The sequence below is a fragment of the Podarcis filfolensis genome (assembly GCF_964270895.1).
Source record: "Podarcis filfolensis genome assembly, chromosome: 17".
Taxonomy (NCBI): domain Eukaryota; kingdom Metazoa; phylum Chordata; class Lepidosauria; order Squamata; family Lacertidae; genus Podarcis; species Podarcis filfolensis.
This window is the reverse complement of record NC_139621.1, coordinates 6,707,378-6,725,421: the sequence shown is the minus strand read 5'-3', so window position 1 is coordinate 6,725,421 and position 18,044 is coordinate 6,707,378. Positions and strand designations below refer to the sequence as shown.

Sequence of the window (18,044 nt, the reverse complement as noted above, 5' to 3'; positions counted from 1 at the left end):
GCTCTCTGATGATGTGTTATTCTTATTTCAGGAACTGTCAATACTAGTGGAATGGTAACCCCCTTCTTTGTTCCTTTTCTCTTCTCTCTCTCTCTCTCTCTCTCTCTCTCTCTCGTATCTTTGCTTTATCTTGGAAAACACAAGTAATAGACATGGCTCAAAGTGCAGAAATGTCAATAACTTTTAAGTTATTGGAAAATATAAAAATCAGAATTATATACCTAGTCCAACCTGTCTAGCCTATTATTTTGTATTGATAAAACATATTATTTGTACGCTACCTTTTTAAAAGGGACGTGGGTGGCGCCGTAGGTTAAACCACAGAGCCTAGGACTTGCCCCAGAGTCGGCCATGACTGGACCTAATGGTCAGGGGTCCCTTTACCTTTTTAAAACCTAGCATTTTGTTTAAAGACAACAACACGTTTTGTAAATGACACTGTAACAGAAAAACAATAAAATTTGAATAAAAATATATATTATTGGAATGGGAGATTTGAAGTGGAGAAGTGCTGGCAGGGGAAGGAGTTACACATTTTCTGGATTTTCTTCACTCTAAAATGTGCTCTCTGCAAAGTATGGTAGCTTTTCCTCTAGTAACAGTTTGGCCCATTCATGTCATCACACAAAGTACTGAAGCTACAAAAAAGGGGGACATTGCCACCTAGTGGGCATCAAGAGAAATTGATTGACATTGTATGAATCACTGTAGAGATTTGCACATCAGGTGTGCTGTAGGAAGACATTTGACCTTAATATTTCAGAAGTCTACAGAAAACTATTACTGCATCTGCCGAACCTTTGGGTACCCAAGCAGGAGCTGTTGCCTAACAAGGACACTCTGCCAGGAGGATGCACATGCAATATCCACAGATACTTTTGGAACGCCCTAACGGATTCCAGTTTGACGTCTTTCTGTCACCATCAGAATGATGGGAATGCTCTTGGCTTCAGTATCCCATGGTCCAGGAAAGATACTGTCCTCAGGCTGCCAGGAAAGGTCAAAAGACAACCAACCCTCTTGCAAATACCGTATTTTTCTGTGTATAAGACTAGGTTTCCCTACCTAAAAATAATGTCAAAAATTAGGGGGCAGCTTATACACGGGGGCGTCTTATAGATAGAAAAATACGGTAAGTCCTAGGAAAATTGGAGCTAGATGTTTCTTCCATCTTTCCCCCCAGACCCCCTGCACCTCCATCTTCCCAGTCTGCAAGGGGGAAATAATCCATCGTGCCTCCTGCCCCTCCTCAAGTAAATTCTGCAGCAAAGATTGCAGCCATAGATCTGTTTTTTAAAAGCAAAATCTGCCCATGTAAGGCAACAGGGGTTTTGAGGCTGGGATTCTGCCAGTGCAGTATTTTCCACTATGGCTGCTAGCCAAGGCAGGAAGCTTCTCAGCCAACTTGCTCCTGCGCTTCAGCACCACGGCTGCAGACGGCAGAGAGTGCAGGGAAGGAATTCAAGGGACCAACAGGATTCCAGACCTATACAGTTTCTTTAGCCTGAGCCACTGTTTTAACAGGCACAGACTGTGAGCCAAACTGGACGCGATGATGCTCTTGTTATTTGTGCAAATTCGCAGGTTTCTTTTCTTTTTGTAATTAGCAGTCTCCAGTTAGAAATGCCAAAGGGAGAAACCAACGAGGAAGTATGTGTGAGGTAATGGCAAAGAGATGTGGGGGAATAGAATTGGAAACACAACGCAAGGAACAGAACTGCAAACAGGCAAACTCTCAGGCAGGTTCATGCAGAGAACTAATGCTTGCTCCTCAGGTCAGGAGAAAGTTGTGGCCGGGGGCTTACCAAGGGGTGCTTTGTAATGGGGGGGGGGGTCACCTGAAACTTGGAGCTAGCCCAGACTGCAAGCACTGCATAAGGAACAGAGCCTCCAACTTTGAGTGGTTCTCTGCAGGTAGCAGTGCACCTGAGCCCTCTGTGCAGCTCCCCTTTATTTCACTTGGCTTGTTAAGGAGAAATTCCTTCTGGATTTGCACTGCTTCTTGGTGGTGGTGGGTTTTTAGTAACAAACTGGGTGCTGTTAAGGGTTCCCACTGTACATGTGCATGTGCCGAGTTTGCATCTATGGCCAGCAAAATAAAAAGAAAATAAAAGCCAACTTTCTAAGATCAATGCTACAATCCTATACATACTTACTTGGGAGTAGGCCCTATTGAACTCAGTGGGACTTACTTCTGAGTAAACATGCATAGGATCAGGCTGCAAAAGAAGGAAAACAATTTACAGAAACCTGTATTAAAAAAATTTACAACTACATACTGATCAAAAAATATTCCTCATTTTAGATGGAGAAGCTAATATTAGAAATCACTTTAAGAGGACTATTTATGTTGTGACTTAAGTTTAGTACACTACTACTGTTGTCAATTTTAGGAGTTTTTTTTTAAAAGACTGTTTACGGGACAAAAAGGCTTAGAGTGTTTGATACCAGTACAAACAAATTCAACAGCAGATTTCCATAGATGTCTATTCCAAAGTAAGTTCCGCTTTGTTAAATGGGGCTTACTACAAGTAAAGGGGATACAGGATTTTGTTTATACAGTGGTACCTCGGGCTAAGTACTTAATTCGTTCCGGAGATCCGTTCTTAACCTGAAACTGTTCTTAACCTGAAGTACCACTTTAGCTAATGGGGCATCCCACTGCTGCCACGCCGCCGGAGCACGATTTCTGTTCTCAGCATGAAGCAAAGTTCTTAACCCGAGGTACTATTTGTGGGTTAGCAGAGTCTGTAACCTGAGGTATATGTAACTTGAAGCTTATGTAACCAGAGGTACCACTGTATATGTATACTGTACATGTATGTATTGTTATATTTCCATACCCTCCAACATTTCTCCAATGAAAATACAGACATCCTATTCAATAATAATAATAATAATAATAATAATAATAATAATATTTATACGCTGCCCTACTGACTGAGTTGCCCCAGTCCCTCTGGGCAGCTTCCAACATACATAAAAACATAACACAACATTAAAAAACAGGGCTGCCTTCAGATGTCTTTTAAAGGTTGTATAGTTACTTATCCCCTTGGGTTGGGGGTCACAAAACTCCATACCCTCCAACATTTTTCCAATGAAAATACGGACGTCCTAAGGAAAAGCGGAACGTTCTGGGATCAAATCAGAAACCGGGACAGCTTCAGTAAATCCAGGACCGTCCATGAGAAATAGGGACACTTGGAGTGTCTGCATTTTTATCCCTCCTTTCCTGCAGGGAGGTCATACATAATTGTATCATCAACCTAACCCTGTTAGCATGGAAAACTATGACTGACCCAGTGGCACCCAGTGAACTTTATTGCTGATGTAGAATCCTGGTCTTTCAGGTCCCAGGCTAGCACTCTAACCACTGCATTATACTAGTGAAAAGGTAGGTATTTTGAATGCTGAAAGGAAATACACAATAGGAAAGGCCAGTAAAACACAATGATTGTTTAATGGCCAACCTTCAACACACTTCAGCTGTCTTCATCAGGGGAATTTACAGAGCAGGTGCGCGGACACACTCAGGGCTGGCTTCAGGTTGGCAGTCTTTTGGAGAGCCCTGGGAGAGTGGCCTCAAAAAACCTGGGCATTGTAGTTTACCCCTCACAGAGTTACAGCTCCCAGCAACCCTTAACCAGCTCTGGTGACCACAATTCTCTGAGCAGGGGCAGAATGTGCTTGAAACGCTGTCACAGCCCTGGTTAAAAACAAATCACTACTAGCAACTCACTGAGCTCCCATCAGGCTTGCCGACTGGGGTAGGAGATTGGGGGGCTGACGTTGTGTGTGATGTCATGATGCCATGACGTCACATCCGGGTGTCACGTGGTAGCTCAGTTTCCATTGCCAGCGGTGCCGGTGGCTCCTCCTGCCCCTGCCACAGGCCGGGGGCTGCTTCCCCTCCATGGTAGAAGGAGGAGGAGCCATGGAAGCTGCCCTTCCACATTGGCGCATGTGTCCTAACAGGCCTGCTGAGGAATTCAGGGGAATCAGAGAAAGTGCTGCTCCAGTGTACCCAATCCCAGGGGTCTGCACAAAGAGCACAGGGCTGCAGCCCAAGCAAACCCCTTGCCAGTCCATATAGATGACACAGTAGCCACCACAGGCCAGAGACTGGGCATGGCTGGCTCTTTACCAAGGGAAGAAGAGATGTGGGTGGTGCTGTGGTCTAAACTACAAGAGCCTAGGGTTTGCCGATCAGAAGGTCAGCGGTTTGAATCCCCATGATGGGGTGAGCTCCCATTGCTCGGTCCCAGCTCCTGCCCACCTAGCAGTTCGAAAGCACATCAAAGTGCAAGTAGATAAATAGGTACCACTCCGGCAGGAAGGTGTTTCCGTGCGCTGCTCTGGTTCGCAAGAAGCGGCTTAGTCATGCTGGCCACATGACCTGGAAGCTGCACACTGGCTCCCTCGGCCAGTAAAGCGAGATGAGCGCTGCAACCCCAGAGTCATTTGCGGCTGGACCTAACAGTCCCTTTACCTTTTTACCAGGGGAAGAACAACAAAGGCTGTTCTATCTTAGGCCACTGTCTCACACTTACACATTTGGTTGAAAAATGTAGACTATAGTCTTACTATATATAAATCTGTATTCTGCTGAATTGTAAATGCAACCTCTACACCACCAAGCTTCCCATTTTCTGCCTGGGTGTGTTGCATGAGAATTGCTTCTGTTTAAATCCACAGACTGCCAAAGGCCTTTGACGTGACTCCCAGATATTCCCAATATCTCCAAAACAGCAGCTGTGCGGCAGAATCAGTCCCAATGGTCCCTGTTCTCCTGCCCTGCTCTCTGTCATAGGAGCCAACTCCTAAGGGCCAAGGGGTCCCTTGGGGTCCCCCCCCCAATATTTTATTAACGTTAGCACCCCTGCTCTCTGTTTTTCCCTTGTGAGGAGAATGTGGCTTTTGAGTAAAAGCATTAGTATGCAGACATCCGAATCAGACTTGCCAGGCTTCAGACTCTTCCATGGGGTATCTAGAAGTTAAATCTCTGTCTGGACACACATGAAAGCCTACCATTTTTACATGCTGCAGCATAAGATTTATTTTGAATAGCAAAGTATGGCTTATAGAAGCGCAGGGATAGCACAACTGCACAAAAGTGACTTTGTTTTTATCTGCAAACTACTAGAACCAGTGTGGGGATAGGGACCTTCTCGTTTTCTTACCTGATCTTTAAAATCAGTAAGAGTACCCTTAAGCCTGCGTAAGCAGGAATAAAAAACTTAGTTCCTTCCTCATCTCATAGCACAGGCAAACATCTGACCTTCTGAAACGGCAGGAAACTCTCCCCCCCTCCCCCCGCTCCAAGGAGTTGAAGGCAGTTTAAAAAGAGTAGTCACTGTTTATGGTGTGTACACAAGCTGCACATCTTTTCGCCTTTAGCAAACAGGTTTAACTTGCTTTGTGCATTGTTTCTAAAGTCTGCAAAACCTTTTTCACTGAAGATGACAGCAAGGCAAAAGATATACGAGCGTACTTCAAAGTGCTGCTTCTTCCAAACTAAAGTTTTCCAAAGCTAAGTGTGTGAGCACCAGAAGCAGTATGCCAAAGCTCCATAGTGGGGACTAAATTGTGGATAAAGCACAAGGTAAAGCACGGGACATGAGTTGCACCTCAGTGCATTTTAGAAAGATATGTCTTAAAAAATCTGTTAAAAAAATAACCACCAGCCCCCCCCCCCAAAAATCCTAGTGATAAACATGAACACCTGCATTTATGGACTCTGCCTCACCCTCATTGCTCCAGCTGGGGAACCGCTATAAAGCCAGCTGGCCTTGGAGGTCATCGTCCCTTTGGGGGAAGCATTTCAAGGGTGGAATGAGGGTGTGGGGCCAGGCCCCTTATGGTAAGATTTTTGTTTTAACGGGGGTGGGTTTTTAAACTTGCATTGTTTTAAATTCAGGGTTGGTGTTGTTTTACTTGAAAAATATGCCTGGGAAGAGAGGAGCTGGGGGCGGGGATTGCAATACTTCAGGGCAGGGGGAGGTATGGTGTGGGAGCCGGGGCAGGCTGGGTAAGGGGCACACAGCACAGGCAGTTGGTGACTGTGCCATGTGCCAGCCCCTCCTCCAACCTGGGCAACGTGATTGTCCTATCAGCCAGCCCTCATATTTGTAGATGCTCAGACCTCCCTCTCATCCATTATCTGATTGCGGATGAGGAGGTCGATTCGGTTTGTATTGCCAAGACCTGGGTGGGTGAGCAGGGTGGAGTTGGTCTCACCTAGCTGTGTCCACCAGGGTGCTCACTGGGCAATCAGGACAGATTAGGGATTCTGCTGGTTTACCACTCACCTCGCTGCCCTGCCCTGCCCGAGTTGACAGAGATGGTTTCAGAGGCGGTGTTGAGGAATCCCAAGACTAATTTATACTGGTGAGTTAAAATGTCATAAATGTGTTATAATATGTGACACCAGGGGTGACACTCAAGGGGTGTCCAGAGCACTGTCTAGTCCTGTTGTGTTGGATGAGTTTCAGTTGGTAAGGCTCAAGGATGCGGGCAAGGTGTTTGAATCGGCCAGGGTGACTGCTTGAACCCTGGACCCTTTCCCTTTTTGGCTGATAAAAAACTAGCAGGGAGGGGACAGCTGGCTGGGCCTGGGAGGTGATTAATGCCTCTTTATGAGAGGGGGTGGTCCCTGCCTTCTTGAAGGAGGCAGTGGTAAAATCTCTCCTTAAGAAACCTTCACTGGATTCGGAAAACCTAACTACTGGCCAGTTGCTAATCTTCCCTTCTTGAGCAGGTGCTCATTGGCCAGATCCAGGTGTTCTTGGAGGAAACTGATATTCTAGCTCCATTTCCATCAGATTTAGACCCAGTTTTGGCACAGAAACTGCTCCAGTTGCTCTGTATGATGACCTTTGTCAGGAGAGAGAAAAGGGAAATATGTCCTTGTTAATTTTCCTGAACCTCTCAGTGGCTTTTGATACCATTGACCATTGCATCCTTCTGAAGAGGTTGTCTTGTGTTGGTAGTGGTTCTAGTCCTACTTGGATGGTTGTTCCCAGAGAGTGATGGTTGGGGAGTGCCTTTTGGCTCCAGGGATCCTTGAGTGTTGGGTTCCTCAGGTTTCAAGTTGATCCCCCCTGATGTTTAACATCTACATGAAACCACTGAGTTGGGTCATCCAGAGTTTTGGAGTACGTTGTCAGCAAAGTGTTGATGACACACAGCTCTGCTTCTCCTTCACATCTGCAGTGGATGTGCTGGACCGCTGTCTTGCCTTGGTAATGGACTGGATGAGAACCAGTGAACTGAAGTGCAATCCATATAAGACTGAGGCACTGTTAGTGGGTGGTTCCTTAGGCCGGATGGATGGGAGGTGGCCTGCTTGTGATGGAGTTCCACTGCCTCTGAAGGAGCGAATACGTAGCTAGGGGTTACACCTGGATCCTCTGCTGTCACTTAAGGCTCAGGTGGCTTTGGTGGCACAGAGTGCCTTCCATCGGCTTTGGCTGGTGACCTCGGTGCACCCCATCAGAACAGGGATAGCTGAATTTCTATTGTCTATGCTCTGGTAACCTCTAGGCCGGATTACTGAAATGCAATCTATACACAGGGCTGCCTCTGAAAACGGTTCATAAACTTCAGAATGTGCATACTGTGGCAGCCAAGTTGCCTACTGAGGCAAGATGGTTTGAACATATTACCCTGATCCTGACCCAACTGCACTGGCTGCCGATTAGCTTCCAGGCCCAATTCAAAGTGCTGGTTTTCACTTATGAAGCCTTAAATGGTTCTGGACCGCAGTACCTCAAGGTATAACCAACCTGGACCCTGCGATCATCATCAGAGGTCCTTCTTCATGTGCCTCCTCCATGAGAGGTTCAGAGGGTGACAACATGAGAGCGGATGTTTTCTGCAGTGGCTCCCAATTTGTGGAATGCTTTCCCCAGGAAAGTTCATTTGGTGCCTTCATTATACAGTGGTACCTTGGGTTAAGTACTTAATTCATTCCGGAGGTCCGTTCTTAACCTGAAACTGTTCTTAACCTGAAGCACCACTTTAGCTAATAGGGCCTGCTGCTGCCGCCACACCGCTGCCACACGATTTCTGTTCTCATCCTGAAGCAAGGTTCTTAACCAGAGGTAATAGTTCTGGGTTAGCGGAGTCTATAACCTGAAGCGTATGTAACCTGAGGTGCCACTGTATACCTTTAGAAGCCAGGCAAAAACATTTCTCTTCAACTAGGCCTTGGGCTGATTAATATTCTATAGTCTTTTTAATGTGCTTGTGGGTGGGGTGGGGATTATTGTTTTGTTTTGGTTCTATTTATTTGTGCTTTTATCCTGTATTTTTATCTTGTGATCTGCCCTGAGATCTTTGGATAAAGGGTGGTATATAAATTTAATAAATAATAATAATAATAAATAATACCCAGCTGTAGCCATCTTGGACCCCAAGGATAAGATAAAGAAAATTAGCCTGCGTTTTATAAATTAGACCAGTATCTTCTGGTTAAAGAACTTTTGAGCAGCACAGAAATTCTTGAAACATATCAGGTTTTTGGAAACAAACCCTGCGTCTTCTCCAGCAGCCCGATACACAGAAACTTAGCACATGAAGTTTCCCTGTCTCACTCGCTGCCTGCCTGCTTGGAGGCCACGTCACTTTAATCTTCATTCCAGGAAAAGCCCGGGGCTGCTGTTAAAGAGACCAGGCCTGGCTGGGCCGGAAATGAGCAGCAGCAGGAGGAAGAAGCAGCAGCCACCCTTCCGCTGATGCCTCTACTTTGGCCACAGCTTTCGGTTCCTTTTGCTTAGCCCTTTTGAACAAAACACGGCGCAGGCTCTGGGAACTATTTTTAGACCTGTGACGTTACAGAGAAAGAGCAGCTTTCCCCAACCAATTTGTCTCCTTGGGAAAAATACACAGAATAGCCTCTTCCATCTATCTCCCCTCCCGCCAACCCACCAAATCTGGCTCATGTACCTCGCTGCCCAGTCCTTCCTTTCAGAAATTTAAAAGGAAGGACTGGGTTCCATTCATTATACAGTGGTACCTTCGGGTTACGGACGCTTCAGGTTACAGACTCTGCTAAACCGGAAGTAGTACCTCGGGTTGAGAACTTTACCTCAGGATGAGAGCAGAAATGGCGCGGCAGTGGCGTGGCAGCAGCGGGAGGCCTCATTAGCTAAAGTGGTACCTCAGGTTAAGAACAGTTTCAGGTTAAGAACAGACTTCCAGAACGCATTAAGTTATTAACCTGAGGTACCACTGTACAGTGGGCCCTCCGGATACGAACTTAATTTGTTCTGGGGGTCTGTACATACCCCGAAAAGTCTGCATCTATAGGTGCTGCTTCTGCGCACATGCGTGGTGCGCAGAGCACTTCTGCGCATGCGACGAAACCCAGAAGTACACACTTCCGGGTTTGCCACGTTCGCAACCTGAAAGTTACGTTACCCGAAGGTAACGTAACCTGAGGGTCCACTGTATTTTGTTGCTTTGGGTTCTAGAGTAAGCTACACCAATCCAGCAGTGGGGGTGGGAAGGGAATTTGATTTGCTCTGGATTTTTAAGTGAACAGACCTAAACTCACCTCTCTCGGGCTAATAATACATGGGTTGGAATGCAATTAACCTTTGGGTTTTGCAGTTCTCCAAATTTATTGGCATGCAGTACTTGGATTCTTTTTAAAGTACAAGCTGAGATGAAACACTGTTTCAAGTATCTATCAAACTAATGTGGAAATGGAACAGAATAGACCAGATGTGAAACTGACACAAGCCAGACTGATCTGCCCATCCCTACACAAGGGTTGTCAAATCTTCTAAGGCTCAGGCTATGAGACTCAGAGGTGAATCTAGGTCCATATTGCAGATGGCATCCCATCTGGCAGGTCACAGGTAGAGCCTGGTGGATATGGGAGTTGAGCGAACAGAATAAACTCTAATTAAGCTGAGGAGAAAATGCTCTTCCGTACGGACTCTGGATTGTGGTCTCCCAGCATGAGATTTACTCTTTCTGGCAGCTGTATTAGCTCTCCTCTCTGCAGGAGACACCCAGATGTTCTGCCCCTTTCCAGCTCTTTCCACCAGTGACTCTCAAGGAGGAGACTGAACTCTTGAACCAGCGCCTGGGAAACAGTTTGGGGCTGGATTAGAGTGAAGGAGCTAAACTGTAATCCAGGCTTGATACAGTAGTACCTTGGTTCTCAAACGCCTTGGTTCTCAAACTCCAAAAACCTGGAAGTAAGTGTTCTGGTTTTCAAACTTTTTCAGAAGCTGAACATCCGATGCGGCTGTCGGCTATTGTTTCCGGGGCACCTGCACCAATCAGAAGCTGTGCCTTGGTTTTTGAACATTTTGGAAGTCAAATGGACTTCCGGAACTGTTTAAGTTTGGCGCTTTAGTTTTTGCTATTTATTTTGTGTTTTTGTTCTTGAGGCTTTTTCGATTAATTTGTTTTTGTGACTGTGTGAAACCCAGTTCAGCTACTGATTGATTGATTGTGTGACTGTAAAAATGGATAAAAGCTCCCCATCCAAACAATGACTCATCAGTGCGGGTAAGAAAAAAAGTTAATTTAATTTTTTTTCATCTACAATACTGCCTTATTTATTTTATAGTACAGTACATTGATTATTGCTTTCAATTTATGGATCAATGGTCTCATCAGATAGTAAAATTCATGTTAAATTGCTGCTTTAGGGGTTGTTTTTAAAAGTCTGGAACACATTAATTTGTTTTGGATTACTTTCTATGGGTTCTGGAACACTTTGGTTTTGGAATGGACTTCCAGAACGGATTAAGTTTGAGAACCAAGGTACCACTGTATAGGCAATGTCGATGGGTGTTTGCAAGTGGGTTTTGGACAGGACTGCACACCCCCTGAAGGAACAAGTTCGCAGTTGGGCAGCAGTGCTGGACTTGGTGCTTAAATGGCCAGGTGGAAGACCAGTGGCCAAGAGTACTTTTCAATGGCTGGCATTCTAGCTTATCTTGAAAGAGCAGACTTTGAATCCATCATCCATGTGCTAGGGACATTGAGACTGAACTACTCTACATAAAACTGCCTTTCGAAAAACACTTCAGGAACAGCAACAGATGCAAACTGATGCACTTACCATTATTATTATTAAAGATTTTCTTGATTTACAAAAGTGTGTGCAATGTCTCTCTCTCGTATTTTTTTCCCATGTAACACTTTTACAAATCAGTTTCATTTGTTGAGGCATTAGGAAGAAAAGGGGGGAAGAGGTGGAGGGGGGGAAGATGGGTGGGGTGGCGATGTTTCTATTTTACTTACATGGGGACAAATAGAAGAAGACGCCTTCACCCCGGTATGGCTCCCCTTTATCACATACACAGCTCAACAAGACAATGACAAAAATCCACCAACAGCATACAAATCAATATGGCTAACCTGAGCCAAAACACCCACCCACCCCACTCACACATGGAAACAAAGACCACCACAGCCAACCACAAATGAATAACCACACCCTGGGCCAACCCCAACCTCTCTCACCACCAAAGGAACACAAGTGAACAGCACAAGCAATGTTGACACCAAACCCTACATATAGTAAGTAAAATGCACTTAACTTTTGCCCCATGCTTTCTAGGCACAAGACTGCACTGTCCAGTTCTTTTCTTTTTACCCCACCGCTTTTCTCAGGGAAACCCAATCTATACTGCTGAACTGAAGCAAAGGACAAGTCGGGTTTTCTGTGGATTGCCATTTGCTCTGATTCAACAGTAAAGAGTGAGGTTTAGTGGGGAAAGCAGTGAAGGGGAAAAGAGTGCTTGGCCCCAGACTAGGAAAGCCCAGACCCGTGCCTAGATAAGGGAGCAAGGAAGGGTAAGTTTGGAGTGTGGAAGATGTTCAGATCATGTTACTTGCATAGGAGCCAACTCCTAGGGGTTGAGGGGCCTTTGCACCCCCAATAAAATATTTGGGGGTGCTGGACCCCCGCAAAGTTGATGGGCATTGCCATCCCAATGGTGTGTTTCTTGTGATCAATAATGTGGGGTGGGGTTTACCTGCCCCCCTCAATATTTTATTCAAGTTGGTAAAAAAAGGTAAATGTAAAGGACCCCTGGATGGTTATGTCCAGTCAAAGGTGACTATGGGGTGTGGCGCTCATCTCGTTTTCAGGCCGAAGGAGTCACCGTTTGTCCACAGACAGCTTTCCGGGTCATGTGGCCAGCAGGACTAAACCGCTTCTAGCGCAATGGAGCACCGTGACGGAAACCAGAGTGCACAGAAACGCTGTTTACCTTCCCGCCAGAGCGGTACCTATTTCTCTACTTGCACTGGTGTGCTTTTGAACTGCTAGGTTGGCAGGAGCTGGGACAGAGCAACAGGAGCTCACTCCGTCACACAGATTTGAACAGCCAATCTTCTGATTGGCAAGCCCAAGAGGCTCAGGGGTTTAGACCACAGAACCACCTTCACCCCCCGCTTATATGTATGTTGTATCAGTGGCAATGGCTGCCACTGCACTTGCAAATCTGATGGACATGACTGTCCACCTCACCCTTTTGAAGCCCAGGATCGGCAAGAAAGTTACAGATGAGAGAACAGAGAGCACTATAATTGTTAGCAAAGCTGGTTTTTCATTAGGAAAGGTGCTAAACTGGATCTTGCAGGACAAGCCACCGCAGACATGATGACCCAATGCTAGAAGTGGCAACCCTAGTCACCAGCCTATCATAAAAATATACTGTCAGTCAAATTGTACAACTTCAATCAATCAATCAATCAATCAATCAATAGGAAGCTGTCATTTGCTCCCTATTGACTCTTCTCCTTGTACCCAGGCCCCACCCTCCAAGAGTATGCTATATTAGGCTAGGATATCTTGCAAGGATAACATGCAAGTCTTCCTGGCCACAGAGAGAGAGAGAAATATCCCTGGCTTCACTGATATCTGGCTCTCCTTTGAAAGGAGCCCTCATGAACTTCAGCTCAAAACCATTTAGTGTGGCATTTGTCTCAAAGTGACCCTCCATGTGGTTCCAATGTCCTACACACAGGAATAGGGCTTTTTGAAGAAAGCAGTGCCTTGTGCAAAAATAAAACTGCTGTCTCTGTCCTGGGACGGGACTGGATTGGACTAAGCATGCACAGCCTTCTCTGTAAATCTCAATTTTCCTCCTATTTTAGAGAGTCTTTCAGGACTGAGAGTACATTCCACAAGTCTACCACATGACAGTACAAATGCAATATCTGGTATCCTGTGTGTAAGGTGGCATTTTTGAGAATCCTATTTCCGCTTTCATCTCCTGGAAAGAAAACATATCTCATTCCTGGAAATTCAAACAGGGCTGGGTTTACTGGAACCCTTGGCTGGTCAGGGAAGGGTGTTTCAGAAGCCTGAACAGGCTCCTGCTTCTCTGACACCACTGCATGTCTCTTCCCTACCCCAACTCCATTGGCCACCCATCCCTAATATCTAGGCACTTTCCTATTCCAGAGGCAGCAATTTTAAGCATTTTTCTCTTGGTGTTATGGACTGGTTGGACACAGAGCAAGGGTGGGAGAAACCAGCTGGGGAACGCCCGGGGAAAGAAGACACAGAGCCTGGGAAATGGGGTTGGGACAACGCTGAGTGGTTGGAGGGAGAAGACAGGGGAAAGGAGTGTCAGAAGCTGAAGAAGTAACAAGGCTTAGTGAGCGTGGGGAGTCTGTGGCAGAGAACAGTCCAGACTCGGAGGCTGAAGCTGAAGCAGGAGAGGAGGGATGGTAAGAGGCAGAGATGAGTCAGGCTGGTGTTTCCCTTCTGCTGTGATAAGCTCCCCTCCCCTCTGGTCTCCCAAAACCAGGAGAGGCATGAAGAAAGTGGAGGAGAAGTTACTTGACATAGACCCAGTCTCAGATTGTTCGGGGGGGGGGGACCCTGAAGAGGAGGGGACAGGCAGCTATGGGGAAGTGGGGACCTTCAGTCTCTGCAACTGCCTCAAGGGGGCAAGACCTGCTGGAGCAGAGTTGCTGCGCTCATTAGGCCTGACACTCCTGTGCAAATCCTTTTTTTGAGGGGGCTAATAAAGAGTTAAATCCAGCTTGCTCTGTGTGGTTTCCTGCTGTCATTTTGACTCTTTGCTGCAGGGCTAAAGGCAGAACTGGACTGCTAAGAGAGTGTGCAATCCAGGAATGAGAGGAGTCGCCTTGCTAAAGGAGGCTGGAGTGCACCTTACATTGGAGCAGCTCCCAAGCGCATCTCACTATAGCCCTCATGAAACAGCAAAACAGCTATAACACACAAACCCAGTGCTTTATTCCCCACAACACACACCTAATTAGATCATGTCACTCAGACCACAATGAGCCAAAAGAAGAGGCAACAGCACCCTCTCTCACAGCCTCCATGTTTACCTACCAAACATCTTTGTTGGCCCCCCCCAGACCACTGTATAACATTTAAAAAATCTAATTCCGCAAAAGCTAAAGTACCCTCTCACACTACCTAATAAAAGACATACAAACCCAGCAAAACTGTGCAATAGTTTTCCTATATATCATTCCAAGGCCAAAACCAACCTTTCAGAATGTGGGCTTCTTTAATCAGGCCTCAAGGATGCTGCTGTCGATCTTTTTGTGTGTTCTGGCCTCAGGTAGCCTCCTAAATTGCTTCCTGTGGATGTTGGAACACAGTCCCTAACCCCACACCCCACCCTGTCACCAGCAGCTCTGGGGGGTTAAAGCAAGTTCTTACCCCACTGTTTTCATTTTCCGACCAAAGTCGTACACGCTCCTGGTGACCTTCAGTTTCATGAGGTAGCTGGGCGAATGGGCAGCAAACAAGACCGGAGAGCTGGGTGCCCTGCTAAGGGTCACCTGTTTGGCTAAGGCCTGTGAGTCACTGGACTCACTGGGGAGGAAGGCCTCGTCATCGTCCGTGTTACTGGAGGTGTCTTCAGGAATGCTGGGCAGGTTGGAGGGTCTTTCGGAAGCCATGGCACAGCTCAGTCTTTGGCCAAGGCTTCTGCTGGTCTCGGGGACAGCTCTTCAGGCAGGCCAAAGGCAAGGGCTCCACAGGTGTGTCATAATGCATCCAGTCTGGAGGGAGATGCAATGGATGCACTGCTGGATCTTTAGGTACCCAGCTGAAGCATCAGCACTGGCATAACAGTGTGTCCCCACCTCCCTTGCTCCGCTTGGCTGTCCTGGAGGCAAGGGGAGAAGTCAGGCTGCTCCCCAATTCTTCCGAGAGCTGGAGTGAGTCGGAGGTGCAGTAGGAGGAAGCGGCATTTCTAGCCACTGCGATGCATCCAGAGGGCTCTTTGTTTTGTTTTAATGGGGGGGGGGGAGTTGGAAGAAGACGAGGAAGGAGAGTAAGCCGCTGTAAGACTTTCAAAGGAAAAGGGCTCTGGAGGTCACAGGTGCCAAGCACAGCGCGGAATTCCTTCTGCCCATAAAGTTCTCTTCTTTATCGTGCTCTCGATCCAGGCCGCCAGGAGCCAGCAATATCCTCCTTCCTGCTCAAGTCTCTACAAGCCAGATTTGTTCCGCCCGCATCCCTGGCTATCAGCAAAGCAGACCCACCATGTTCCTTCTCTTCCCAAGCGAGCAGAAGGTCCCTGAAAGCAGAAAGACCATCCACACTTGCACACACGAAAAGGCTGAACTGGCTTACAAGTGTCCCAGCGGCGGCAGCTGCCTTAGAAGAGTCATGGGCAGAGAGAGCCAGCTGTGTGGGTTTCGTGCCAGACTTCCCTTCTCTGCTGTGTTGCTTAATGCTAATCACAAATACTTATCTCAATCTCTCGGCCCTCCCAGCGCAATCAGGCAGTTGCAGGCAGCAACAGGCAGGGAGAAACACTTCAGAGCCCTGCAAGCTTGAATCCCCTCACCGGGGGTACCAAATAAACATGCAGCTTTGACCCAGAGCTGGCAGGAGTTTTATTTCTCCTTTTCAAATTAAAACAGCACATGGTTTTGTGGTCAAAGGCACCATGTGGGGGAAGGAGAAAAGTTTAGAACTCAGTTCCACTGCAGATACCATGTGAATAGAGGCGCGCAAGTCCTTTTCTGATATTGCAGTTATTTATTTCACGCATGTGACTCCTGGGATGAAAACTGTAACAGAGGAAGGAATTTTTATTTGCTGATGGACCCAACAGAGCTTTGTTGGCTTTCGGGATTCTTAACTTTTCTGCATCTCACTCACAAGCAAGGGCAAATCCTTCTGGCACCACCGTTTTCATCCCAGGAGTGACTGGAAGGAAGGTCCTTTTCCTTCACATAGACTGAGGCCAGAAGCCTTTTCACAGCTTGCAACGTCTTTGCGGGCACAGATTGTATCTCTGAGGCACCGCATTACTTGCCTCCATCCGCCAGGCTATCTCTCTGCTGGATCTTCACATTTTCAGCTTGATCACCCTAAGCTGAGAAAGCCACGTAAACTACTTCAGCCTTAGCCAGCTTATGACAAAGATAAAAAACGTCCTCAGCTTGGGGGCAAGTCGTTAGGGTTGCCAGATAGCAAGTCAAAAGATTAAAACACACACACACACTTTAGCATTTATATAGCCCTTTTAGAATGCTCAAAGCACTACATAGGCATCATTTCATAGCAAGCCTTGTAACAGACCTGTAAGGCAGGAGAGTTTGACGAGATGCATTCTATCCAGATGCAGATGCAGGTTGTGCTGCTCAGTACCAGTATTTGAGGAACAATAATGGGACAGGACTATTTTGCCTTCATATCCTATCATGGGCTTCCCAAAGGAAGGTTCCTTACTTATACCAAGCCCATCTCATTCAGTATTGTCAAGCTGACTAGCAGTTCTTAGCTTCCTGTTGTAGAGCTCCAAGTCTTGAAGCTAAGAGAGAGAGAGTGAGTGACTTCATGGTGCATTTGAACATGCATTTGAAATCAAGTGGGAAGAAATGCTATGGGGCGGGGGTGGAGGCGCAAAATGGAGTGGGAAAACAGTCAGTGGGAAGGGAGACCCCTTACTCCATTAGAAGAGCTGAGTCTTGAGTAGACAGACAAGGATAGGGCTTTTATTACCCCCAGTTCTAGTACCGGTAATTTGGTAAGGTTTTTTTCAATGCAGAAAAAAACCCCACCTTCGCCAAAAGTGCACTAGGTGGCTTTTTAAAAGGTAAAGGACCTCTGACAGTTAAGTCCAGTCGCAGGCGACTCTGGGGTTGCGGCGCTCATCTCACTTTATAGGCCAAGGGAGCCAACGTTTGTCTGCAGATAGTTTTTCCAGGTCATGTGGCCAGAATGACTAAGTTGCTTCTGGCACAATGGAACACCAAAACCAGAGCAGTGCACAGAAACGCCGTTTACCTTCCCGCTGGAACGGTACCTATTTATCTACTTGCACTTTGATGTGCTTTCGAACTGCTAGGTTGGCAGGAGCAGGGACCGAGCAATGGGAGCTCACCCTGTTGCGGGGTTTTGAACCGCCAACCTTCTGATCAGCAAGCCCAAGAGGCTCAGTGGTTTAGATCACAGCGCCACCCACGTCCTCGGTGGCTTTAAGGTAAGCCCATTTTTCTTAGCCTCAGTACCCACCTTCCCAGCTAACGAGAACGAGATAATAATACTGTCCTAACATACAGGTCTTTTGTTAAGGATAATGCTTACGCAAAGCATTTTGAGCACTCAACACTACATAAATGCTAAATGTTTCTGAAGTGTTTTCAGCACTAAGCACTATATAAACGCTAAACAACAACAACACAATTCTCCAGAAGTTAGGGGTTCAATTGGAATATGATTATAGATGCAATCCTGTGAAATACAGCACACACTTTCAAATTAGTGCTTTATGTGTGTGCTTAGGTCCCAGTGATGGAAATGAGACTTTGAGCGTTGACCACCAATTCCAGATTCTACTCATCTGAGCTCCTCCCTCCCCACGGCACAAGTTTTAAATAATCTCAGCGACAGTTTCTTACCTGATTGCTAAAATCCACCATCACTTGCAGTATGGAACATGTAATATTTATGCTAGGACATTGGACCGGCCCTCGCATTTCCTGCTCCAGCTGCACGCCTGCCTTGTGACATCACACTTTGCTATTGTGAGTCCATGGGGCTGTCACCCACATCTACAGAAGCA

General features: G+C 46.6%; 1 protein-coding gene across 4 annotated transcripts in view; it reads right to left on the bottom strand.

Annotated features, from left to right (window-relative positions):
* Window positions 1–18,044, bottom strand: part of PDE4A (phosphodiesterase 4A) — a 378,145-nt gene that overhangs the window by 98,872 nt on the left and 261,229 nt on the right. Inside the window, exons 1-2 of one of the 4 annotated variants that reach the window (XM_083593233.1) lie at window positions 17,881–17,993; window positions 14,506–15,545 (exon numbers count right to left, since the gene is read on the bottom strand). The exons of 2 other annotated variants lie outside the window; for them this stretch is intronic. Coding sequence is in view for 1 of the 2 variants with exons in the window: in XM_083593230.1 (XP_083449356.1) it covers window positions 14,681–14,922 (242 nt within the window). In the remaining variant the exon portion in view is untranslated. Of the gene's footprint in view, window positions 1–14,505; window positions 15,546–17,880; window positions 17,994–18,044 lie in introns of those variants that run through there. One more of the 4 variants, XM_083593230.1, reaches the window with a different exon arrangement.